This window comes from Dromiciops gliroides, chromosome 1, assembly GCF_019393635.1.
Source record: "Dromiciops gliroides isolate mDroGli1 chromosome 1, mDroGli1.pri, whole genome shotgun sequence".
NCBI lineage: Eukaryota > Metazoa > Chordata > Mammalia > Microbiotheria > Microbiotheriidae > Dromiciops > Dromiciops gliroides.
This window is the reverse complement of record NC_057861.1, coordinates 306,372,738-306,400,643: the sequence shown is the minus strand read 5'-3', so window position 1 is coordinate 306,400,643 and position 27,906 is coordinate 306,372,738. Positions and strand designations below refer to the sequence as shown.

At 35.6% G+C, this 27,906-nt stretch overlaps 1 protein-coding gene across 2 annotated transcripts in view; it reads left to right on the top strand.

Moving 5' to 3' along the window:
* Positions 1 to 27,906, top strand: part of WDR7 (WD repeat domain 7) — a 454,202-nt gene that overhangs the window by 169,150 nt on the left and 257,146 nt on the right. For both annotated transcript variants that reach the window (XM_043964540.1, XM_043964532.1), the window contains one exon: positions 2,346 to 2,459. In XM_043964540.1, coding sequence (XP_043820475.1) covers positions 2,346 to 2,459 — 114 coding nt within the window. The remainder of the gene's footprint in view (positions 1 to 2,345; positions 2,460 to 27,906) is intronic.

The following is a 27,906-nucleotide window of genomic DNA, read 5'->3' as shown; positions in this document are numbered from 1 at the left end:
AAACAATACTCAAACAACTATGTACACACAAGCTAAGTGATAAATTAGAAACTATCAACAGAGAGAAGACACTGTAATGAAAGGAAATTGAGAAAGGCTTTCTGTATAAGGATGATAAAGGGGTACTCCACTGTAGAATATGGGATGGAATGGCATCACTTGTATATGTAAAGGCCTTTACCTTGGCAAGGAGAAGGGCCACTTCATTACTTGAGACAATGGTGAAAGAGATAGTAGCAGAAGATAGCTTAGTGATCTGAGATGAGATGGAGAGAAGAGGGAGTTGTCTTATCAGTGTGCCACTTATTTTTAATAAAATTATTGTTAATGCTTAACAAATGCTGTTAATGCTAGTTAAATTGAGTTATGAATCTGAGTTTTGAACTTATATATTAGTGAATTACCATTAATTATGAAAATCATGTAGCTAGATGTGGCCATTGCTTATTACCTAGTACAGTGTTATATCCTATTACCTCCATTCCCTTTGCCAATTCATGACTTTTGGGGGAGAAGGACAGAGGCATAGTAAGAAAAGGGAACATGTTCTCTAAAATCTTTTCCAAATCCGAAATTTGTTTGAAAGCATGGGTATTCATCTCACCCCATTGGATTAGAAGTGTTGAAAGAAATTGAATCAATCATTTCCAACCCAATTAATGTAACTAACAAGATGCTCTTGCCCCAATATCTTTTTTTTTTTTTTTTAGTGAGGCAGTTGGGGTTAAGTGACTTGCACAGGGTCACACAACTAGTAACTGTTAAGTGTCTAAGGCCGAATTTGAACTCAGGAACTCCTGACTCCAGGGCTGGTGCTCTATCCACTGCGCTACCTAGCTGCCCTGCCCCAATACCTTTTTTTTTTTTTTTTAGTGAGGCAGTTGGGGTTAAGTGACTTGCCCAGGGTCACAGAGCTAGTAAGTGTCAGAGGCTGGATTTGAACTCAGGAACTCCTGAATCCAGGGCTGGTGCTTTATCCACTGAGCCACCTAGCTGCCCCCCCCCCCAATATCTTTTTAATGTGAAAGTGACTCTTTGGGTTTGAGAAACAAAGAAATAAAATAATTGTGGAAAAAATTCTTAATTTGTAAGAAGTTAATTGCTTGTACCCATTGTAAAAAAATGAATATTTTCTCATTTGATTTCTTTATTATTATTTGACTCAGATGTTTATTCCAGGTTTTTCTTATAGTAGATTTGGAGTAGCTGAGTGTACTGTTTTCATTTAGGCAGCCATCTTGGCCAGAAATATCCTTGTGCCCACCTTCCCCTAGACTCTGTTTATACTTGTGGAAGATTATGTCCCAGATTTTTTTGAGGGGTGGGTAGGGGAGGGAATGGTGGTGATGGTATATTTTTGCTATGCTCCTTATTTGTACATGTACTCCCTATTAGAATGTCAGGTCCTTGAGAATTGGGGCACTTTCAGTTTTGTCCTTTGTATCCACAGTTCTAGGCACATAGTAGGTCTGTTAGTCAAAAAGTCATTATTAAGCACTTACTAATAAGCCTATGAAGCTAAGCACCGTTGATACAAATAAAAACAGACAGTCCTTGCCTTCAAGGAGCTTATTATCTAATGGGGGAAGACTACAAGCAAAAGCAAGTTGATAAGCTGGAGTTGAAGGGAGGAGGTACTCAGTGAAGAGGCATGATGGAGAATTCCACAGAAGTCCAAAAGCAGTATAGCTGATGGGAAATGGGGAGAACAGAGACAACCACTTCTTTATTTACAGAGCAGTCCATGAGCCCATGGTCCTGCTTTCTTGTCAAAGGGTCCAGTTAAAGAGTTTGGGGATTGTAGGTGCTTAAATACTCCTTGATTGCTTAAAATAGCAATCGTGTTTTGGCCCTTTGTAGAAAACTGTCCTTAAAACAACTAATTGCTAAATAATAAGTATGTGGTGCTTTGTATCTTACTGTATTTCTAATGTTTCTGCTTCTGCTTTTTCTTAGGGTTTGTTTATATTAGCCAAAGAAAGAAATTAGCACCATAGTTAGAAGTATATTTCTTTCCTGCTTTGGCATTTATTAACTGTAAAGCTGAACTAGTCTTTAAACGTCTCAGCCTCAGTTTCCTCATCTGCAAAATTGGCATAATGCTTTACTTTCCCATTCTTTTATAATGCTCTCTACTCTAGCAGAAATAGTTTAGTCTTCTTATATGTATATGTATACGCATGCATGCATGCAGCTTTTTTTTCCAGCTTATAGATCTTTGAATGGATATTCTTCTCTGATATTTGATTGCAGGAAACAAGTTAACATAATTTGGAAGTCCCCCCCCCCCCATCATTTTTCTTCCGTTTTATTAAACTCAGCTTTTATTATTTCATTTCTTTTAGCTGGAGTGACAGCAGAATCCATTCAGACTGCAACTGCCAGCCCAGATGCCTTGGGGACTGAAACTAAAGTCCAAGAAGAAGAACATGATCTTGTTGATGATGACATCACAGCAGGTACTTGTGACAATGATACAATTTTTATCAAGATATTCACAATTCTTTTTTAAAAAATCACCTAGTTGTAGTTCAAAATGGGACGAATTATAATGTTGTAAGTTAAAGTTTATCTAATTTTCTTATCTGATGATATATACAAATAAAAAGGGAAAATACAAGATGAGTCAATCAGGGGATTAGGTATTTAGCACTGGCAGTTTATAGTAAGGATGGAACACACAATTTCTTTCGAAATCTAACAAGTTAGATAAGATAAACACAGTCAGTTCAAGTTCAATAAAATGCTATTATAAACAAAAGTAAAGTGCTGTGTCATAATTATCTAGATGAACTGTGAGGCACCTTATATTTCTAAAATGGTATATGTGTGTGTGTGTGTGTGTGTGTGTGTGTGTGTGTACATGTACACATTTATCTCCCTTTGACATAGAAACCTAAAACTTAAGGTACCTTTGTCGAGATCAACATAGTAGTATATTTCTAGTATACATGGCAGAAAAAGACAATATTTATGAGTGCAGAAGAACTATAAGGGGATTGTGCTGCTGCATTTTCAGAGTGGTTGATGTTAAGTAGGAAAAATAATAAATGATCTAGTCCTATTTGTGGGTAAGTGGGTTTTCTCAGTGTTTTATCCTTGTATCTCCACTGTCTTCTTCCATTCCTCCCAGTGTCTTCCCAGTCACCTTTTTCTTACTTATTCCTTTTGTAGGTATTAGTTGTTTCATGGAATTCATCTTAGGTAATTCCCTAAAAACTGTGAGGTATATAAAGGCTTGAAAGATTATAGGAAAACTTCAAACAATAATGGAATTATATGAATTTGGGATTCCTTGGGGTAAGGAAGAATGAAGAACGCTCATTCTTAAACAAACGTAATAGAATAGGTTGGAGCTTAGTAGAACATAGCACAGATTGTGAAATTGTAATTAGTTTGATAGCCATTAAGGTTTTAGTTTTCTAAAGGCTAATGGGAGAGTTGTATATATTGTTGAAATAGTGACATGAAAGATGATGTTGGTGCCATGAAGCTAGCTGGAGAAGTCAACAAGAAGCTAGAGTGATGTAAGTTGTTGTTCAGTTATTTTAGTCATGTCCAAGTCTTCATGACCGCATTTGGAGTTTTCTTGGCAAAGACACTGGAGTGGTTTGCCATTTCCTTCTCCTATTTATTTTACAAATGAAGAAGCTGAGGCAGATAGGATTAAGTGACTTGCCAAGGGTCACACAGCTAGTAAGTGTTTGAGGGTAGATTTGAACTCAGGAAGACTCATCTTTCTGACTCTAAGCCCAGCACTCAATAATCCATTGTATTATCTAGCTGCCTTGTGGTAGTGTAGGTACCATATTGGAAATGCGCACACACACATATATAATATGTCCTTGAGAAAGAAATTATGAGCTTGATGCATGCCTTTCACCTCACTTACTTTGGGTGATGATATATCGCTCCTATGGGATTGAGGTCTTGAATAGCCAAGAAGAAAAAGGAGGAGGAGGAGGATGCTAGTTTGTAATCCAACTTCAGTTCTAACTGAGAAAGATTTTGGATGGTACTATTTATTTTTCTTTATGACTGCCCCAATTGTCATATCTTATAGCTTGAAGGATACATCATTATTACTTAATATTAAATAACAAGATAGTATACACATTGCTTAGGATTTTTTCTATTGTCAAAGGAGTAGTTTGCCTTAATTTAGCTCTAGGCAGGGCATATGTGGAAGTTATGAGATAGAGGTATAAACAGCAGTGGTGTGCTGAATTGAATTGATGAGATTACAGGTAAAGAAGGTAGCAGAAATGCTTTAAGGACACTAGCACAAAACTATATCAGATGTAGTATGATACAGCTGGAGAAGTGGTTTTTGTTTGTTTTTTCGTGAAACCATCAGGCAAAATATCTGCATCACAAATAGCAATATACTCTATGCACAACAGCTTTATTGGCAAACCAAAGAGAAATGACTAATGGCTAGCATTAATCATGCTATTTTCCAGAAAAATCTTAAACATTCTATCTGGTCTGGAAAGATTTAGAAATATTTTGATGGAAATGGTAAAAAATTTATATATATGATATTAAATAGTGTTATCAAACTATTATTAGTTGTGTAGAAATAAGTAATTTATAATGAAATACGTGACCTATAATTTTGTATACAATAAAATTTAAGGTAGTCAACAAGCATTTATCAAGAGTTTATTTGTATTCTAGGCATTGTGCTGACACTGGGGGCACAAAGAAAGGCAAAAACCTGCCCCTAGCCTTAAATAGTTTACAAACTAAATTGAGATTATTGTCATTTTTAAGATTCATAATCTTATGAATTGACAGAGTTGAAATTATATATGAAAGTAAAATTGTGATCTTAGCAATACACTGTGTAATTAACTCTCTCTGTGTGTGTATAACACAAACATACAAATATAACCAGTAATGTCAAAATGTAACCTGTTGAGTCATCTGTTCTTATATAATCCATTATTATCTTATTTCAGCTGAACGCCTCCTAACCTCCTTTACCACCTGAGTGGATTTAAATTTTTCCATTGGGAATAGAGTTGAAGGAACCTAATGATTTCCCATGGCAATTGCAAGCCTAAAGCGTTCATTACAGAACTTTAATACTTAAGCTGCATGTAGCCCATGTAGAGCTAGTTGCCTAACTTTGGACAGTTATGTTTTTAGACTTTTTTAAAAATTTTGCAAATAAAAGTGATGACAGTTTCTGTGTTGTAGTATATTTTTGCTTGTTATATTAATTTTAAAATGTTTAAATATTGTAATAATTTGGTAAAAAATAGTTTAATTCCAAATAAATAGAAACTTTCAGAAATTCAAACAATGAAAACTATTTAACAATTTATATTTGTTTATTTAGTAGCCACTAAATACAAATACAAATTTGTTACTTTAATTTGTATTTAGTGGCTACTAAATAAAATTAATCTTTTAAATTTTTCTTTATAGTACTTATATGACTTTACCTATCATACTATCAATATTTTTGTGTCTTAATTCCCATACTTCCTTGCTCCTTAGCCTAATAGACCAATGTTTTATGATAATCTTATTTCACTTCACAAAAACAGGTTAATTAAAAAAATGTTTGGGTCAGTGTAGAGCAATTTATTTTGATTTAAGATAAAAAAATTAGTACCAAAATACAAGTAAATCTGCACATAACCGTTTGGGGGGATATACTTTATTAGATATACTTTATTAGAGCTACTTGGTAATATTATCCTATACCATCACAATTTTTATTTTAGTAATAACAAAGCCAAGAATATAAGAAGGAATCTATTTTGGGAAAGCTATTTCATTTTACATCATGTTAAGTCCTAAAGAAAATAAACCTATATCAAAAAAATATGTCATTTGGCTTTTTTTAATTGATTTGTTCTTTTTATGCCAGTTTACATGATGGGTACTAGAGTCAAGAATGTTCAATATCCAGAGAATTTAAATAATTGAAAGGGACTTCCTTAACATATTGTCAAAGCACTTAACATGCTGTACTTTACACATGGTTTAAGTTGCCTTTAGAGTGTATGATGTGATTGAACTTTGTATAGATTTTTGTGAGGGTTTGAAAGAAAACTATATTTCTTTCTATTGACTGGAAGCCTATATAAATTACATTATGAAAAATATAGTGGCCACAATGTGAGGAAATGATATGAGACATAATAATCTTATTTTGGGGCCTGCTGTGTTGTTTTGCACTGAAACTTTAAGGGAAAATGGGCCATGATAGCCCATTTTCTCCCCTTTGGAGAAAATTTATCCCATTGTCTCATTTGCCACAGAAGAATGGATCTATTAATTTTTTTTAAATATAAGTAGTGGTATTATCACAGTGGTTTTAACGATTTCTTTTGTCATATGTTTATGAAATCCTAACCTGAATTGGTTTTTAGGATAATCTACTCTATTGTTTTAGTCTCTTCATTTGTAATTTGACATTTTAATTTTATTTTTGTCAAGTTATTTAATTTTTAAATGCACTTACTTTTTCATACTATATTAAGGGCAAAACTGCCATTTAAAAGGAACCCCCCCCCAAACCTTTAAAAAAAAAAAAAGAATGTGAGTATTTGAAATGCAGATGTCTTCTTCTGACAGGGTTATGTGGGATAACCAGAATCTGAGCTTTAAGCCTTTCCTTACTAAGTGATTGCCTTATGAAAGTAGAGAAACATGGATAATGTTGTGTAAATGTAGTCTAAGATCAATTGGATCTAATTAAATTTATTTGAATTGAATAGTCTTAACTGGAAAAGAACAGCTGGAAAACCGGAGAAAGAAAAAAATTGAGTCTTGATCAGGACAGTTTAAATCCTCACCTTGTCATTTAAAAAATATGGTACAGCTTCTTTCTATGGATCTCTTTTTAAAGCTAATATCTATTGATTGGCTCTACAAAGTAATGTCAATGTGGTTTGGTCAAGAGAAATTTCTTCTAACTTAAGGTTCACCCAATACTTAAGTTTAGTTATGTTTTGAAAAAATAAATGATAACTTTCACACCAATACTTTTAGGAATTCATATATTCTAGTTGGTATAGATAGAAAATGTTGAATGTTCATATAAAATATAAAGATACAAAATGTTTGAATTTTAGGAAAACATTTTTTCCAATACTATATAACAATACTTGACATACTTTGTATCTTAATGGAATTACATCAAGTATTGTCATTTATTTTTAAAAATGTATTTTTATAGTAAAATGGCCTTCACAGCAACAATAATGATAAGAATATTTTCATTTTATTATATTTGCTATTCAACTACTCTTTCTTTCTTTCTTTTTTTTTGGGGGGGGGGTGAGGCAATTGGGTTAAGTGACTTGCCCAGGGTCACACAGCCAGTAAGTGTTAAGTGTCTGAGGCCGGTTTTGAACTCAGGTACTCCTGACTCCAGGGCTGGTGTTCTATCTACTGCACCATCTAGCTGCCCCTCTTTCTTTCTTTTTAAAATACGAGCTTTTAGTTTGGTTTGTGTGTATCCTTTTAAAAATGTCATTAAAAATTCCCATGGAACAATGTTGAAGATTTTGTAGCATTATGAATTTAGCATTAAGTCCTTGGTAGATTGTTTTGGAAGCTAGTAAATAATGATTTATAGCAACAGTAGAAACAGGTGCATGATGAGGGAGGAATGGGTACAGATGATTACATAAAATTTCTACTTTTTATGCAGGGAAAAATAAGTCTAACAAATACTTCCAATGTGTTTTCTGGTACCATTATTTCCTTGGAATCCCCAACTTTTTAAAGTTTTGTTTTTTGTTTTTTCAAAATTGATTTGTTAAAAGTGCCTGTATATATAATTCCAGTAGTGTTGGGGTAAGTGGTCTGTCTAACCAAATCTCCCATTTTACAGAGGAAGAACTTGAAGTTGGGAGAGGTTACATGATGCTTCCTATATCATTATTTGATTTTATAAAGCAAAAGAATACTGTAAGCATTCTTAGTCATATTTAACAAAGCTTTGTTTTTGCTTTCATTTTTGTTTTTTTGAGAGGGTTGGGAATCTGGGCCAAGTCCTTCCTTACTCACAGGCTGGAACTTTAGTGATCACTCCCAGTTCATTCCCAACATGGATTGGCTCAAGGGTTTTAACCTTCTCTCTTTTGCTGATCTGGACCAGTTGAGCTCTAGTTAGGCAGCTTGGTGACTTTCTACTCCAGGAGCCTCACCTGTGGACCACATAGTGGTACTGGACTTTTGTATGGTCTTCCAATCAACATTGACTTCCCTGTAGCTCAGAACTCATGAGCTCAGGGAGATCTACCCATCTGAGCTTTCTGGGATTACAGATATATGTTACTATGTCTTGCAGCTTTGGTTTTTCAAAAAAAAATTAATTTTGGACAGTTTTTTTATACTGATCACAAAATAATTAAGCATTATTTTTATTATCCACACATAAATATATGTGTACACATATACATGTATGCATGTACACACATGTGGGCATACCCATACACATGTGCACCCACACATATACATATGTACTCATTTATCTAAATTTATAAAAGCAAGTATGGTATAGAATGATGATCACTTTGGCTGGGAAACAGGAAGACTAGGTTTGGACCTCAGTCCTGCTCACTTTGGGTGTGTTTGGGTACTCAGTTTCCTCTTCTGTAAAAATGCAGTTTAATCTGTTAAGTGTAATATAATTGAGAGCTATTTTTATTTACTAATTTGATTTATGCTACAACTTCTGCAAAACAATTTTTCTTAGTTAAATTATATGGTTGCTCTGTAATATATAATTTTAATAGGACTGTAATCTTAAGAAAAATCTACAAATATAAATATTTTTCTACTTCTATCATTTTTCTTTCATGTTTATAATTTTTATACATGTTTAAAATTTTTGAATAATCTGTCTAGATTTTAAAATTAAGTTATAGCAAAGTGAAATTTAAACATTATGCTGAATGTCAACATCTCTGGCATATAATGATATAGCTGAAGGACTTTTAGACTGAGACTAACTATTGATTTGTGTACATTACCTGCTTCTGAAAGCTCAGCTCATAAAACGTTTATATATACCTTCTGACTGGAAGATATAGGATTTTTACCCTTTACTAAAGTACAAATCATACCTGAAGAAAAAAAATGGGTCTTTGTTATATAGAAAGGAATACTGCTTCCATAATGGCAGCATTCACCAAAAAGCATCTTACATGTATTGAGCCTAAGTACACTTTCAAGAACAAATATGTTCACATATTTTATCTGCAACTCCTGAACAACAGTGACTACTTTTTTTTTTACTTTGTTTTAATCAGCTATTGGAAAATTAGTACTGAATTCATATGCCTTTTAATCTACAACCCTAAAACACTTATATATATATATATATATTTTAATTTGCAGTATTATACCATGTTGACATCATTGGATTATCATAGATTAATTTAAACTTATTTATCTTTTTTTTTGAGAAATAAACTAACACAACTTTTGTTGTTTTTCAAATAAAATATTCCCTTTCAAAATAATTCATCTTTCTATATATTTTTTCTTTTGGGCTAGAAAAGATCAATTAAATGACATTTTCTATTTATACTACTTAGTTTTTTAACATAGTTAAATATTGATTACGGATGTTGAATGTTGGTGCTTACTACATTTATTACACATGAAGTCACATGACTGGTTTGTGATCTGCATTGGAATTCACAATTCTATTTTAGTAAAGGGAAAGAAAAAGTAAATTTCTAATTACGTTCTCTCTGGAAGCCAACTTTGCAACTGAAAACAAACATTCCTTTAAATTGAGGATTTTTTTTTTTTTTTTTTTTTTTTTTAGTGAGGCAATTGGGGCCAAGTGACTTGCCCAGGGTCACACAGCTAGTAAGTGTTAAGTGTCTGAGGCCGGATCTGAACTCAGGTACTCCTGAATCCAGGGCCGGTGCTCTATCCACTGTGCCACCTAGCTGCCCCTAAATTGATGAATTTTTAACTTTCTAGTTTCCATTTTTTTTTCCAGCAGATCACCAATTTCATAAAGTATCAATATTTAATTTTTTTTTGGTGATGCAATTGAGGTTAAGTGACTTGCCCAGGGTCACACAGCTAGTAAGTGTCAAGTGTCTGAGTTCAAATTTGAACTCAGGTCCTCCTGACTCCAGGGCTGGTGCTCTATCCACTGTACCACCTAGCTGCCCCATAATATTTAAATTTTTTAAATTACCTCTGGGTCTAGCAAGCATATTATTCTATAAGTCTAGGAGAACATGTCAACTAGCATTTTATTACATAATATATTAAATGTGTAATATATGTATGTGTTTGTATATGTGTATATTATATGTAAATGTATGTATGCATATATATACACACATACACAGTATAAAATGTTTTGCTGCTCCATGGGTATTCTTATAACATGATTCAGACCTTATTTGCCATGATACTAGTATTATCTTCATCCTGCCATGTTAGTATAGATGACATTTTAGAGAATACTTGTTGCTTCTGATATAATAAATAATGTTTATCTAGATAAATATACACTACTTTGAAAATAGAGGTTGTTCTCAATGAGGTCCCTATAATCCCCTTCTTTAAATCTTATACTGTCATCCAAATTCTTCTTCCTCAGTCTCTGATCTAAACTCTTTACTCTTCCATGTATTTCTTTTTTTCTTTTTCATTGTTGCAACAAACATTTGTTTTATTTTTTCTAGTTACATGTAAGGGTAGTTTTCAACATTCATTTTCATAGGATTTAGAGTTCCAAATTTTTCTCCCTCCCTTTCCTCCCCCCTCCACAAGACGGCAACCATAGGTACAATCCACAAGTGCTCTTTTTATCACTTCTTTTTATGGGGGTGGATAGTATGCTTCATCATCAGTCCCTTGGGAATATCTTAGATCATCATTTTGCTGAGAGTAGTTAAGTCATTCACAATTGCTCATTGAATAATACTGCTGTCACTATGCACAATGTCCTCCTAGTTCTGCTCACTTCACTATACATCAGTTTATGAGTCTTTCCAGGTTTTTCTGGGATCATCCTGTTTGTCATTTCCTATAGCACAAGACCATTCTACTATAATCATATACCACCACAGCTTCTTCTGTCATTCCTCAATTTATGGACATTCCCTTGATTCTCAATTGTTAGCCACCACAAAGAGTTGCTATAAATATTTTTGTATAATTCCCCCCCCCCTTTTCTCTTTTTCATGATTACTATTGTTAACTTTCCCTTCCATCCTATTCCCTTGCCCAGGATATTTATTATCCATCTTTTTTTCATCCTATCCCTCTTCAAAAGGGATTTGCTTCTGTCTGTCCCCTTCCCCAATCTGCCCTTCCTTCTTTTGCCCCTCTCTCTTTATCCCCTTCCCCTCCTATTTTTCTGCAGGGTTACAGAGATTACACCACCCAACTGAGTGTATATGTTATTCCCTCCTTGAGCCAATTCTGATGAGATTTTGGTTTTTGAGCCAGTTCTGATGAGTGTTAGGCTCATTTACTGCCCAGATTAAATAGATTACTCCACCCAGTTTGGGGTGTGTTTGTGTTAATCCCTCCTTGAGGCAACTCTGATGAATTTAAGGTCTTTGAGCCTTTTCTAATGAGTGTAAAATTCATTTACTGCCCTGCTCCTCCCCTATCTCTTCCCCCCACTCCATAAGCCTTTTCCTGTTTCTTTCATGTAGGATTTCACCTCTGCCCTTTCCCCCTCCCCCAGTGCATTCCCCTCACCCCTCAATTTAACCCTAAAGATGTCATCATGGGGCAGCTAGGTGACCCAGTGGACAAAGCATCCACCCTGGACCCAGGGCGATCCCAACCAAAACCTGGCCTCGGACACAAGACAGTCACCCACTTCATGACCCCACGTATGTCCCCCAACTCCAATTTTTTTATGGTTCTCTAGTGTCTTGTATTTGAAAGTCAAATTTGCCAATCACTTTAGGTCTTTTCATCACAAATACCTGAAAGTCCTCTTTTTCAATAAAATCTCATTTTTTTCCTCAGAAAGAATGTGATCAATTTTGCTGGGTAGCTGATTCTTGGTTGTAATCCCAATTCCTTTGCCCTCTGGAATATCATATTCCATGCCCTCCGGTCCTTTAATGTAGAAGCTGCTAGATCTCATGCTATCCTGGCTGGGGCTCCACAGTATTTGAATTCTTTCTTTCTGGCAGCTTGCAATATTTTCTCCTTGACCTGAGAGCTCTGAAATTTGGCTATAATATTCCTAGGAGTTTTCCTTTTGGGATCTCTTTCTGGATGTGATTGGTAGATTCTTTCAATTTCTATTTTAGCTCCTTCTTATAGAATTTCAGGACAATTTTCCTTGAGAATATCTTGGAAGATAATGTCTAAGCTCTTTCCTTGATCATGGTTTTTGGGTAGACCAATAATTTTTAAATTATCTCTCCTGGACCCATTTTCCAGGTCAGCAGTTTTTCCCAGAAGATATTTCACATTGCCCTCTATTTTTTTAATTCATTTGGCTTTGCTTTATTGTGTCTTGGTTTCTCATAAAGTCACTGGCTTCCATTTGTTCAATCCTCATTCTTAGGCAATTATTTTCATCAGAGAGCTTTTGTATCTCCTTTTCCATTTGGCCAATTTGACTTTTCAAGTTGTTGACTTTTTTCTCATGTCTTTCCTACATCACCCTCATTTCTCTTTCCATTTTTTCCTCTACCTCTCTAACTTTATATTCAGAGTTCTTTTTGAGCACCTCTGTAGCCTGAGACCAATTCATATTTTTCTTGGAAGCTTTAGATATAGGGACCCTGACGTTGACATCTTCCTCTGAGGGTGCACGTCAATCTTCCTTGTCACTAAAGAAACTTTCTATGGTTCTCATCTTTCTCTGCCTGCTCATCTTGCCTTTCTTTTACTTGACTTTTAGCACCTTAAAGTGGGGTACTGTTTCCAGGCTGCACTATCCCAAGCTTCAGAAGGTCCCAGGTGGTATGATTTAAGGAGGATCAGGTTCTTCATTCGCCTGGTCTGTTCCCTGGTCCATAGATGACCCCAGACCAACTTGCTAACCAACCAGCTTTGTGTGTTGTGATTGTCAGCTTTGATGAGCCTGTGCCCCTCCCCCACCTGGGTCACTGCTACTCAAGCCTACCTCCTGGTTCCCAGCAGGGGTGAAAAACCCAAGTTCTGCCTCAGCACCAGCATAGACCCCTGTAATCTCCCCCCCTGCCACGGGCTCAGCCCTCTCACCAGACTGTGATCTTAGTTCTAGACGACACTGGTGCTTCAGCTGATTCAGAGACTCTGGGGGCCTCCTTCTCTGGTGAGGTCTTCTTGGGACTGGACCTGTGTCAGGGTGACTGTGGAGTTGGGCTCCACTCCTGTTTCAGCACAGCAGCTCCCTCCTTCTGACCTTCCAAGCTGTTCTTGGTTAGAAGATGATCTCAGCACATTCTTCTGTGGGTTTTGCTGCTCCAGGCATTGTCCTATGGCATTATTTGGATGTTTTTTGGTGCAATCATGTCATGAGTTTGAGATCTCACTGCCTTTCCTCCACCATCTTGGCTCTGCCCCGGAAGTCCTTTCTTCCATGTATTTCTTTAGCAGCCCTATTTTCATTTTAGTCTGTTGCTTCATATTTTATTTCATTTCTTTTAATATTCACTTTTAGAATCCTTGTAGCCAGTTCATTCCCTCTCCCACTCCACCGCCCAGTTATGCTTAAAATTGGTGTGGGGAATTACTTTCTTCTGGCAATTAATCATGAGCTTCTCTTGACTCATAGCATTTATCTATTTCATTAAGAGTTTTCTACTGTTTGCTCATGTACTAAATTTGGCTTTGATCCAGACACATGGTGGTAAAAAGTGTTACACATTGCATAACTACCTCAACCCTCTATTACAAGTCTAACCATATAAAGGAAGGAATGTAATGGAATTTATTAATTTGATCATTGACAATGCTATGCTAAGGTTTAGTAAAAATACAGCAATTCAAACAGTTAAAGAAGAGAATCCAGCTTTCCAGACCAGAGTCCAGTTTCCTCCTGATGACATCTTACCACTTCAAGAAGACAAGAGAACTCAGAGACTTTATATGAACTGTTTTGCTTTGTTAGTTTTTACTATCTCCTTTCTGTTATAATATACATCATCTGTAACATGTACCCTCTGCAGAGGCCCTCCCTTTGCAAGACTAATGTCAAAGCGTCGGTTCATGAGGACAAAAAAAAAAAAAATCGCCCCTCTGGACAAAACTTTTCTCTCTTCCTTTTCTATATTATTGTTCACATATTATTAGTTAGCAATAGTTATTATATTCTTTTTACTGTTCCGTCAAGGAAACATTTTGTTTCTTGAGGAACAACAGGGGGGACTGTAATGATTGGAATGACGCCACCTACTGGAGAGTTGCTGTGGAGAGCTCCACCATGAGGAAAATGCCTCAGAGGCATTGTGGCTTTTCCTTGGCGTCAGGAAATGATGCTTGCTCATGGGTGCTGTCTATCAAGTCTACCAGCCAATCAACTGGAGGAGCCTCCTATGGTCTGGGAGGAGACAGGAAGGAGGAAAGGGAGCCTGCGCAGAGAGCGCGGGCCCTTTTGGCTTCCGGACTTGATGGTGGTGGCGGCAGAGGACTTCACAGGAGATTTGAGGAAAGATAGGAATGCCAGACTGTTAGAATTCTGTTCTCAATCTTTTTCTTTCTATTTTCCAATAAACCCTTAAAAACCTAAACTCGTTTTATCAGTGATTTTTAGTCAGTTTCCCCCAAACTGGGGGAACACATTAGAATCCACATTTAGAATCTTAAATTACACACTCAAGGCTTAAATCTCTCCATTAGGAATGGCAGATGAATTATCCCCACCTTGTTTCTTTTAAGCTTTTCTTGATCCTGCATTTGCTGGATTTATTATCACCCCTTTCCCTTAGAATAGGACTCAGAGTGAAAGTAGAGGTCTACAAAAGCCATGCAGATCTTGGCTCTTTCCATTCTAGAAGTCATGTTCTGGAACACTTATACTTAGATTGTGGTCTTGGATGTGAAGGCCCAGCCTGGACTTGTGGTTAATAGTGTCTTGTCACCCAGTCATAGATGGAGTAATCAAGCTAAGATTGTGGTATTATCATCTGTGCTCATGGACTAAAATACTGTTTGGGTCAAGCCTTACCTGCTTCATGCAGTCCTGGATGAGCTAGTTATGCCTAGGCTGTATGCCCTCTCATAATTCTGGATTGAGACTTTTTGTTTTAAGTTTACAGAATAGAAAGAAAAACTATCCATTTTATCTTCTAAAAGACAGATGAACAAAAGAATTATTCTGTGGCATGAATGAATTTCCCTTTTATTTTTAAAATAATGCTTATATCTTGATATTTTTTTGTTTGTTTTTTTGTTTTTGTTTTTTTGAGGGGCAATTGGGGTTAAGTGACTTGCCCAGGGTCACACAGCTAGTAAGTGTTAAGTGTCTGAGGCCGGATTTGAACTCAGGTACTCCTGAATCCAGGGCCGGTGCTCTATCCACTGCGCCATCTAGCTGCCCCTATATCTTGATATTTACATTCAGTTTTAGGTTCAGAAGGCATGTGATTGTTTAAAATTGATATTTTGCTCACTCAAATTAGGTTAAATTGGAATCAGAAGCATCTGTACTTATGTTTGTATAAAGTTATAGGAGAAGACAATTTGGTCGGTGTTATATGGATGGAGTTTATTAATTTTTGAGAGAACAACCTTCAGAATTGATTCAGTTTAGTCCTTTGTGAGCTTTGTGATAATACTTCAAATAAAAGAATGAATTATCATTATACCTATATATATGCATATTAATAATATTATTTAATGATAATTAATAGTTCATATGACCAAAAGTTGTCATTTACAGAAATTAATGAAACCAGTATCCTATAATTCATAAATTTCACATTGTATCTATAAATGATTATTTTTTCCTGTATACACTTTGTTATAAATACTGGAAAAAACAGATTCTTAGGAAAAACAAATTTCTTGCCAATGTGATGCTTTGTGTGTTTTTCATAGATTTAGAGGAGAAAGAAACCTCAGCAGCCAGATAGCACAACTACCTCATTTTTTTCTTTTTGAAAAATATTTTTGGGGCAGCTAGGTGGCGCAGTGGATAAAGCACCGGCCCTGGATTCAGGAGTTACCTGAGTTCAAATCCGGCCTCAGACACTTAACACTTACTAGCTGTGTGACCCTGGCAAAGTCACTTAACCCTCATTGCCCCACCAAAAAAACAACAACAACAACAAACTATATATTTTTATAAGTTTTTGTTATCTCTTTCCCATTGTCCGCAGTAGAATAACAACTCTTCTTAAAAATAAAGGACAGGGGGCAGCTAGATGGCGCAGTGGATAGAGCACCGGCCCTGTAGTCAGGAGTTACCTGAGTTCAAATCCGGCCTCAGACACAACACTTACTAGCTGTGTGACCCTGGGCAAGTCACTTAACCCCAATTGTCTCACTAAAATAATAATAATAATAATAATAAAAAATAAAGGACAGGACCCTCATAATAAACATAGATAATCCAGCAAAACAAATTCCCATCATAAGGGGAAAAAAAAAGAGTAAAAAATACAAAACCATCACAGTAAATAATTCTAGTCTAGCAAAGAAAAAAAATTCACACATTTGCTTGTGCCTAAATATATGTGTCTCATTCTAGATTTTTAGTCCATCACCTCTCTGGCATGAGGTGAGTAGCCTGATACATCTTTAGTTCTCTGGACTCCTGGTATTGCATAAATGATATAAACATTTTCAAAGTTGCTTTTTTCTGTGATGTTATTCTAAGTATCAAAATTATGTTCCTGGTTCTATCATTTTTCCTCTGATTCAGGTCATAGAGTTCTTCCTTGTTTATTCTGAAACTGCTCACTTAATCATTTTTTATGGCACAATAATATCCCATTACATTCGTAATACCCCTCCCCCCCTTTTTAAAATCTATTCCCCAGTAGGTGAATACCTTCTTGGTTTGTATTTTTTTGGCCACTACAAAAATTGACGGGATGAAATTTTTGTACATAGGAGTCCTTTTTTTTTTTTTTTTACTTTGATCTCTTCACTATAAAGGCCAGCCAAAGGATCATGGTCAAATAATTTTTTGGTCACAGTTTAATAATGAATTGCTTTCCAGAGTGGCTGGACCAATTCATTAACAATTATTGTGCTTGTTTTTCCACAGCCCTTATATCTCTTCTAATTTTCCTCTTCTGTCATCTTTGCCAAAACGAAGGATATGAGGTACAACCTCAAAGTTGTTTTAATTTACATTTCTCTAATTATTAGTAATTTGTTGGTTTTAAAGACATGATTCTTGATAGCTTTGATTCTTTCCTTTGAAAACTACCTGTCTATATATTTGACCATTTATCACTGGGGAATGGCTCTATGTCTGATAATTTGAATCAATTTATATGTTAGGATATCTTCAGAGAAACTTACTGCAAAGATTTTCCAATTTCATTGGATTTGTTTATGAAAAAAATCTTTTCACATTAACATAATAAAATTATTCATTTTATTTTCTTTGATCTTCCTTATCACTTGTTTAGTTATGAACTCTTTCTCCATTGGTCTGACAGGTATTTCCTTCCTTGTTCCTCTAATTTGCTAATGATATCACCTTGTATTTCTAAGTCATGAGTCCATTTAGAGTTTATCTTGTAAAATGCCATGTACTGTTGATCTGTACCCAATTTTTGCTTGACTATTTTCCATTTTCTCCAGCACTTTTTGTGGAATAGCGAATCCTTATTCAGTAACTTATGTCTTTTGTTTAGTTTCATTTTAATACCATGCTATTGTGTTTGCTTGCCTAATCTGTTCCACTGATCAACCCCTCTCTTTTTTAACCAGTACCAGATAATTTTTAATAATAGCACATTTTAATATAACATATTTTGAAATCTAGTATTTAAAGACCCCCTTCCTTTATACTTTTTTTTTCATTATTACCCTTAGAATTTTTGACCTCTTGTTTTGTTTTTTGCGGGGCAGTGGGGGTTAAGTGACTTGCCCAGGGTCACACAGCTAGTAAGTATCAAGTGTCTGAGGCCGGATTTGAACTCAGGTACTCCTGAATCTAGGGCCAGTGCTTTATCCACTGCGCCACCTAGCTGCCCCCTCTTGGTTTTTTTAAATGAATTTCATTGTTATTTTTTTCTGGCTCTATAAAATTATCCGCTGATGGTTTGATTGGTACAGCAGTGAGTAAATAATTTAAGTAATATTGCCATTTTTATTACATTGACTCTACTTTTCTACGAATAATTAGTATTTCTCTAGATCTATTTTTGCAGAGTGGTTTATAGTTTGATTTGCATATTTCTTACATGTATATTTTAGATATAATCCTAAATATTGCACTCACTAGTTATTTTGAATGGAATTTCTTTTTCTAGGTATTCATGCGGGGCTTTGTTATTACTATACAGGAATGATGATGATTTATGCAAATTTATTTTATGTCCTGATACTTTGCTGTATTTATTAATCATTTCAATGAGGTTTTTGTTGTTGGCTATAGTGGTTCCTAAGTAAATCATCATACTTGACAGTTTTCCTACTTTGCTTGTTTATTCCCTCAATTTCTCATTCTTGTGTTATTGCTATGAAAATGTCTCATTCCTAAAACTGTTAAATAGTAGTAATTATAATAGGCATTCTTATTGGAAAGGCCTGATCTTATTGGAAAGATCTTTACATTTTCCCTGTTACATATAATGCTTGCTCTTCCATCAATTCATTTTACAGATAAGGAACCCGAGACCCAGGGAGGGTTAAATTATTCACTTTTAAAAGATGTTAAGTTAGCCATCTAACTTGAGCACCCTAAAATTTATCATTGTATTAAAATTCTTTGCTAATAACTTATTGAAATTGAAATTAAAAGTTAAACCTGTTGGGGGCAGTGGATAAAGCACCAGCCTTGGATTCAGGACAATCTGAGTTGAAATCTGACCTCAGACACTTTATACTTACTAGCTGCATGACCCTGGGCAAGTCACTTAACACTCATTGCCCTGCTCCCCCCCAAGCCCCCAAAAAAGTTAGCATGTTACAGGTCTAGTAAACTTTAAAGTTGCTTTTCTGTACATTTTATAAGCACAATTTGGATCAAAAGGACATAGGAAATATAAAATCGTAATAAAAAGAAAGGTTTTTCCTCTTTTACCTGTTAAAGTAAATGACTTGATCAAAAGTACTTAAATTGTAATAGAGAAAATCATAAGGTCTTTTTAAAATTTCCTGTCTTCTTTTTAAAACAAAAATAGAGGTTTGGGGTTGTGTGTGTGTGTGTTTGTGTGTTTTTGGAGGGATGGTATGTATACTAACAAGAGAGCCACTTTAAAGGTGTAAATAAAAGGATGTTATTAAAAACACAACTAAAACATGGAATTAAATTAAGGATTTAAATAAAGAGAAATGTAAAAGACAAATTTTTAAGCTTCAAATACAAATGACTATATTGGTACCTCCTATCTAAACATGTCTGAATAGCAGTTTAACTGAAAGTGAAATGATAGGTACTTTCAATGGTAATCATGCCTTTTTTAATTGTAAGAATTAATTTTTCTTGGCAGATAAGCATCTTATGTGGTTAGAGTAATTGTTTACTATTGCTATTGATTGTAAAGTTTTTCAATACTTTAAAATATTCCTAAAATATTTGTTATTAACTTAATTAACTTTCTCCTTCTAAATAGTGCAGATGTGAGCTTCTGCTTATCCCTGGTTCAAATAATCAGAGATGACAAATTCTTCTCAGACTATGAATTAGTGATATTTTATTGATATTCTAAGCATTTCAACATTGGCCTAGGATCCCCGTTTTTATTCCTTTTGAAGTGAGTCTTTGAAAAGTGGCCACCTCAGCTTGAAGTCCATAATGGTGTAGAAAGGGGATTTTGGCATGATAAGAAATGAGTCTTAGGCTTTACAAAAGCTGATTTGAAAATTTGAATGAAAAATTGGTCCTATGGATAGGCTCTAAAGTCCTAGGTTCAAGATGTATCCAGGAAGCTTCATAGCAAGTTTTCTTATGAGTTCATATTTTCAAAGACTACATGCAGATTATAGAAGGGGATTTATAACTATAGATCAGATACAAAAAGTGACATGACCTGATACTAATAGTAAAAGGCCAGGATGAATTGATACTTGTAAAAAAAACCCCACTAAAGTCAAGTCTTTTGTTTTTAATAACATTGCTTTGAATTGCTTAGTTGGGTAGCATGTTTCATCATGATTCCTCTGGAATTGTGTTAAAGTCCTCTCACTCCCCATCCCAAACCCCATCCCTACTTGTCCCCTTTTAAAAAATTGAAGAAAAGGGTAGTGAGAGAGAAGAAATGTGATTAGCATCAGCACTCTAAGCTTGATGCAATCTGCTTCTGCCCCCTTCCCTCTTCTCTTTCCCTACCTATACTGCATGTTCTCATTCTTTTTTTCCTTTATAACCCCTCTTGCCAATCCACTCTCCTTAATTAGAATTCATTTTGTTTTGGATGAATCTCTCTCTTAGTTTACCCTCTCTCTTATTCTTCCTTTTTCTTACCTGTTTTCTTATTTAGTGAAATGTATTTTAGCCCCCAAGTGTATGTGTTTATTTTCTCTTCTGACTGGTTCAAATGAAAATGAAGTTCAAGTGTTACCAGCTTCTCCCATGTTTTCCTCTTTGTATAGTCTTCTATCTTTGTACCTAAATTATATAATATAATTTTCCTTTCCCTTTTTTTCCTCTTCCCCTTAGTATATTTCTTTCCCTCTCCTTTTCCTTTCTTTTCTTAAGATTTTCAAAGCATTAAAAGTACTTTTCATTAGATTTCCTCTTTGCCCCCTGATGATAGTGTGTCATCTCCCTATATCAGACTTTAAAGAGTTCATCTTTGTTTATTCCACTGTGATTATTTGCTCCTATTTACCCTTTTTATGTTCTTCTTGCCTCTCTTGTTTGTGTTTCAAAATTTCAATGCAGCTCTGCTCTTTTCATCTAGAATGCTGGGAAGTCCTGTGTTTCATTGAAGGTCAGATTTTTTCGTCTTTAGGGTTATATTCAGTTTTTCTGGGTAAGTAATTCGTGTTTGTAAGCCTGTGACTTTTGCCTTCGGGAATATTGTATTTCAAGCTTTTTGCTCCATTATAGTGATGCTTGCTAAATCTTGTGTGATATTAACTTTTGTTACCTTGAACTTCAATTCTTTTTTTCTGGCTTCTTGGATAATTTTTTTTTCTTTGACCCAGAAACTCTGAATTTTGGTTATAATATTCTTGGGAGTTTTCATTTTGCAGTTTCTTTCAAGAGGTGATCAATGAATTCTTTATATTTTTACTTTGCACTTAGATCTAAGAGAACTGGGCAGTTTGTTTTAAAATAAAGGATTTCTTGAAATATGATGTCTAGGCTCTCTCTTTTTTTTTTTTTTTTTTTTTTGCTCATGACTTTCAAGTATTCCAGTGATTCTTAAAATTATCTGTCCTTAATCTGTTTTCCAGGTCAGTTGTTTTAGATATGAAATGCCTTGTACTTTCTTCTGTTTTTTCAGTGTTTCCCTTTATTTTAACATTTCTTACTGTTTCATTAACTTCTATTTTGTCCATTCTAATTTTCAAGGAGTCTATCATTAGATAAAGTCCTGTTCCAACCTGTTAATTTACTTTCCAATTCTTTTTTTCCGTAGCTTTCATTTCTTTTCCTTTCTCCTTAAGCATTCTCATTTTCGCCCTTAGCATTCCCATTTTCCCCCAGCTGTTGCCTCTAGTACTATTTGTAAGAATTGATTTGGAGACCCCCATTTTTGGCTAAAATTAGAAAGTCTTAGGGATGCCCTGCAAGGCTCCCTCGGCCCCCCCCTTCTCTCCCCACCTTGGGCATGTCCCAGTATGCTCGGAAAGCCTCAGGCATGCATGCCCAGGCTTCCCCTGCCCAGCTGGGATATTCACAGAGGCCCAGAGCATTGGCTTACTCCACCAAGTGAGGGTACACATAGGGGCTCTGTGCCCCAGCCGGCCTTGGGCGCAGCCCTGGGGGTGCCTGCAAATTAGCTTGGGGGGCATGGGTGGTCAGCCCTGGGTTTTCTGGGAAAGAAGGGTTTTTTAAGAAGGGCGTCCGAGAGAGATGAGGGAAGAAACACAGTGAAAGAAGAGTGAAGGGAAGAAGTAGAGCAGAGGAAAGGGACCGACCATAGACAGGAGACAGGATGGTAGATAAGAAGGGAGCAACTACTAGAGAGGAAGCGCAGGTGGTGGTGGTGTCAGCCAGCCACATCCACAGAGGGAGCCACCAAGGGGGTAGCAAACAACTGAGGAGACCCGTAGAGAAAGGAGAGGGAGAAAAGTTCATGGCTGCAGGAGAGAAAGTTAAAGGCAAAGCAGCTGAGTCGGTATATCAAGTTCACAGGTTGTATTTCTTGCTTTTCTTTGTCCTTATTTTTAAGTTTATCCATATCAATAAACTCTGTTTTTTGCTTTTATTGAAAGAAGGCTTTTTAATCTCGTTTCTTGTTAGTCTGGGAGAAGCAGTTGGGGAGGGGGCAAGCCCTTACAGATTGGCCCACACGGGACTTAACAAACCTGGGGCATCTTTTAAACCCCCCTTACAGATTGGAAGCTCCAGACTGGCAAGGCAGATAAAAGCTTTCATATCATTTCATTTAATAAAATCTTTTTAACTTAAAAAAGCAACAACATTTTTTGCTTAATCTCTTCCAGTAATTCTAGCTGAACTTTTGTCCAAGCTGTGTATTTTTTGTATGTTTTGCTTTGATCACAGCTATTTTGGAGTCATTCTCCTCTTCTTGGTTTGTTTCTTTAGCATTCTTGTTACTGTAATAGCATTTAGGTAAATGGAATTAAGTTTTGGTGATGAGAAGGTCATGAGATACACAAGTTTTCAGCAGTAAGTGATCATTGCTATTGCTGTTTCTGACTCCATTCCTTCCAAGGACTCCCTGACATATCTGGTAGTCTGTGCCTCATCTTGCATTAAAATCATACAGAATTATAAGCTACACTGATGATGGGGATTTTTAGGTCTTCATAGGATTTTCCTTTGACTTTATCAGGGTTTGTCATACACACTGATGTTAGTGGCATGTCATGTTTCTGCAAGTGGCAATCACATTGTCATGAATCTGTCATTCACTCCTTTTGTTAGTCATACAAGCTTATTGACTAGCTTAGTTTTGATTGTATAACCTTTGCCAGCTTCATGGCATTTCCTTTCAATGTGACCACTCCAGAAAAACATGTATCCAGTACCAGAAACTGAAGTCCTTTCTTGAGCTGAACTTCCAAGCATTCAAACTCTACTGCAGAGAGTGCAACTCCAAAAGGCTGGCCATGTTGTTTGAATGTCAAACAAAAGTTTGCCTAAAAGACTATTTTATGGAGAACTTGTGCAAGACAGGTATTTAAGAAGTGGTGAGAAGAATCAATACAATGACAGTCTCAAGGTGTCTCTGAAGAACTTTGTAATTAATTATGTGACATGGGAGACGCTAGTACAGAATTGCCTAGTATGGCATGCCTGCATCAAAGAAAGCACTGTGCTCTATAAGTGAAGCAGAATCTCAGTAGGTCAAAAAAATGTGAGATGTGCAGATTTAGAGACATCTCCATTCCAAATGTTCATGTGGACTGTTTGTTCCCAACCTATTGTAGAGTCTTCCGAGCTCTTATTGGTTTGATCAGCCACAGTCAGTCATACCGTACCTTGACTACAATATAGTGATGCCATTTTGTTCTTTGAGAATAAAGGACATCAACTAACTAACTAATAGCTCTTTCATATGATTCTTTTTTTAAAATTTCCTCATTCTTCCAGCCTTTCTTCCTGACTTTGTTTTAAGGCCAAGTTCTATGTTCTTTAAGAGGGAAAATCTGAGATGTACTTGGTCCTGTTTTGTCTCTTCTTTGACTCTTCTTTTTATTCCAACTCTTTTTATTTTATTTTTTAAATCATAAAAGTATTTTATTATTTTCCAGTTACATGCAAAGATAGTTTTCAGCATTTGTTTTTATAAGATTTTGAGTTCTAAACTTTTCTCCCTACCTGCCTTCTCTCCCCCTTCCCCAAGATAGAAAGCAATCTGATATAGGTTATATATGTACAATCACATCAAACATATTTCTGCATTAGTCATGTTGTGAAAGAATCAGGACAAAAGGGGAAAACCTCAAAAAAGAAATAAAAACAAAAAAAAGAGAAACAGTATGGTCCAATCTGCATTCAGATTTCACAGTTCTCTCCTCTTGATGTGGAGAGCATTTTCCATCATGAGTCCCCTAGAATTGTCCTGCATCATTGCATTGCTCTTGTTTTTGTTTTTGTTTTGTTTTGTTTTTCATTGCATTGCTGAGAAGAGCCAAGTCTGTCACAGTTGATCATCACACAATGTTGCTGTTACTATGCACAATGTTCTCCTGGTTCTGCTCATTTCACTTAGCATTAGTGCATTTAAGACTTTCCAGGTTTTTCTGAAATCTGCCTGCTCATCATTTCTTATAGCACAATAGTATTCATTACATTTATATACCACAACTTATTTAGCCATTCCTCAATTGATGGGCATCCCCTTGATTCCCAGTTCTTTGCCACCACAAAGAGAGCTACTCTAAATATCTTTGTATATGTGGGTCTTTTCCCCTTTTTTATGGTCTCTTGGGGATACAGTCCCAGCAGTGGTATCACTGGGTCAAAGGGTATGCACAGCCCCATAGCCCTTTGGGCATAGTTCCAAATTGCTCTCTGGAATAGTTCTTGGATCCTTTTTCTAAGGATATTGAGTGTCATATTCCAGGATATTAGGGATAGTTTAGTTTGGGAATCTGTAAGCTTTCAGTGTACCCAGAGCAATTTCATCCAGACCAAACTGAGATTTGCCCTTCTGGTTTGAGCTCTAACTTGTGGAGATTTCTCATGGTTGGTACTTAAGTAGTTTCTTGATGGACTTAGCTGTTTTGTAAAGTCTGAAGGTTCAGAGCAATAGAATTGCCAGATCTCTTTTGTACTCAGCTTCATGCCCAGGCTGTTCCACTGTAGGCTTTAGATTGGTCTGAGGCCTAGCTTCTTAAACTGTGGGTCGCGATTCTATATGGGTTCATATAACTGAATGTGGGGGTTGCAAAAAATTTGCAAGAGTAAAAGGTTATGTATATCTATTTTATATACCTATATACCTGGGGTCGTGTAAAAATTTCTTAGGGGGAAAAAGAGGTCACAAGTGGAAAAAGTTTAAGAAGCCCTGGTCTAGGGGCTGGATCTGAGACCCCACTCAGCTTTTGGGGTCAGAGCCACAGAGCTATCGATTACTTTTTTTACTTGTACCTTGCTCACTACATATTCTAAGATCTGTGACTGCCCCTCACCCTAAAAAACACTACCCTGAGATCCAACTTTCCTCTTTGGCTTGCCTTGGATCTATTATCCAGCTTTAGATAGGGAGCAACGGAGCTACCAGTTGATACTTGTTCCTCCTCCTTATACAAAGTCATACCCCTCTGATCTCTATTTGGGCCTTTTCTTGCCCTAGGTCATCATTGCAGGCAGGAGGACTTCATTCAGGTCCCAGGCTCAAAAGCTCAGTCAGGTGAAATCCTACCTAGACCCATTTTCTAATGACCATAGACCTTGCTGTCCTCTCTCTACTGACTTGGGTTAGAATGATGACTTACTGAGATTTTTTTTCCTTAGATTTCCCTATCACAATTTGGGCTGGTACATTTTACAGATTCTTGTGGATCTATGCTTGTGGAGTAGTTGGGGAGAGCTCAGCTTACTACTTCCTTCTGCTTTGTCATCTTGGAAATATAATTTTCTTTAGATTTTCTTTAAGACAAATTATCACTATTATCAACTTACAGTTTCAAATCCTTATATTTGATATTCTAAACTTTTTTCTAGGATGATTTCTTTTTATGTTTTAAGGTAATGTGCTATTTGCAGTACTGTGTACTACATAATATATAGAGGCCTCTCTATATAGAAACAAAATAAAATGTTCTAATCAAAACCAAATGTATATAGATGTACAATAAAATGCATAGATCAAAACTTTAAGCAAGGAAGCATTTCAATAAAACATAGGTAAATTAAGAGTGATAAAAAAGTAGGGAGAAAAGTGATATTACACATAGCTATTATTGTGTATTAAGACAACTCTTTTTTTGTTACATGACACAGAAACATAGAATCTTTGGGGTTAGAACAAGAATTTTTTATTCTCAACCCCTTTCCAATGTAAGAACCTCTTATGCAACATCCCTGACAAATGGTTATCCAACCTGAGCTTAAACACTTTCTAGTGATAGGGAACTTACTATTTTTAAGGGAAGCCTAATTAAAATAGTTCTTCCTTATATTGAGCTTAAATCTGTTTTCCTTTCATTATGCCCTGCCTTCTATAACTGAATAAGTCTTATCTTTAATCTCCATTAGGCTCCTTCACATATTTGAAAAATACTTAAGCCATCTGTCTTTCTTTCAAACACATCTACAACAATTAACTTAAAGAATGTAATTATAATTATAAAAGATAACATCAGAACTAAAAGGACAACTAATTGAAAACAATCTATAATCTCATACAATAGGCATCTTACTTGTCTGTTGCATTGAGCATCTAAATTAAAATTTAACAGGTTTCCTTGCTCTGTCTTTCCTATTGGACTTAGTGTTCTTTGCAGCAAAAGCAACAGGTGCAACCATGTATTACTTTCCTCTCATCTCTGGCCAAGCTACCCACCTAAAATTTGGTGAAGAGTGGAAGTACGCAACAAATGAAACCATCTGCTACCCCCAACAAACAAGCCAATGACCCACTGTTCAAGACAATGAGGGTGCCAAGAGAGTCGGGCCCTGGACAAAGTTCCTGCTGGGTTTCATTTAAGTAGGTTAGACTAAACCTGAGAACCTTACACAGGCCCTGTCAACATACATTTTGGTATGTGATTCCCTTAACCCAGCCTGTCATACAGAGATCAAAGAACCTTTTAATTTGTGTTTAATCACTTCTTGAAAAACCATCCACCATATCCAGGAATGGCTATTGTATAGAAAACCACCAGATAAATGACTATTTTTTTTTTCCATCTGAAACGGATTTTAGCTCTTTCTGATGCAAAGTAAGAAAACATCCATTGTTTCTTGCATTTCTCATCTTATTTTTATTATATTATTTATTTCCACAGAAGAAATTAACTACAAAAAAGTTAGGTTTTTTCTTAAGGAATTGAATGCTTTTCTAATTTTTATTTCATTGAAATAAATCTGTTAAGTAAAAACTTTCATAAAGATGTTGCCCCCAATTTGTCAATGGAGCTTTTTATTTCACCTCATAACTTAAACTTATAATAATTTCTTACCTTTTTAAATGAGGCTATTATGTTTTATTAGTATTTTAATAGGATCATAACATTTTTATTAGTGTATTAATTCTTACTTATGTGAATTCTTACAATTTAAGAAAAAATCATGAAAGTGCTTTGCAGTCAAATATGAGTACCCAGAGCTGTATTCAGATATGGACATCTGTCATTCAAACAGATGTCGTCTAGTCAATTTGCATAAACAGTTTTGTCCTTTGTCAGAAGTTTATGAGTTAACATGACAGATGTCAGTGCAGTTAGGATACTATTCAGTTTTGGAGTCAATATTAAAAAAAAAATCACATGTGTTTCACCTTTAAATTCCAGCTGTCCATAAACTAATATAATTTGCTTTTGTAAGTGATATTGAAGAACATACTCCTGTGTTTAGTTTTGCATGAGTATACCTTGCAAAAGGCAATAAAAAATAACCATTGCGACCACTTTGTGAGCCACTGTGACCAGTCAAAAAATGTTTATTGATTAGCAATGGCTGACATTTCAAAATGGCTGTGTAGAAAAATGTTATTGGATTTATTAATGTTTCTC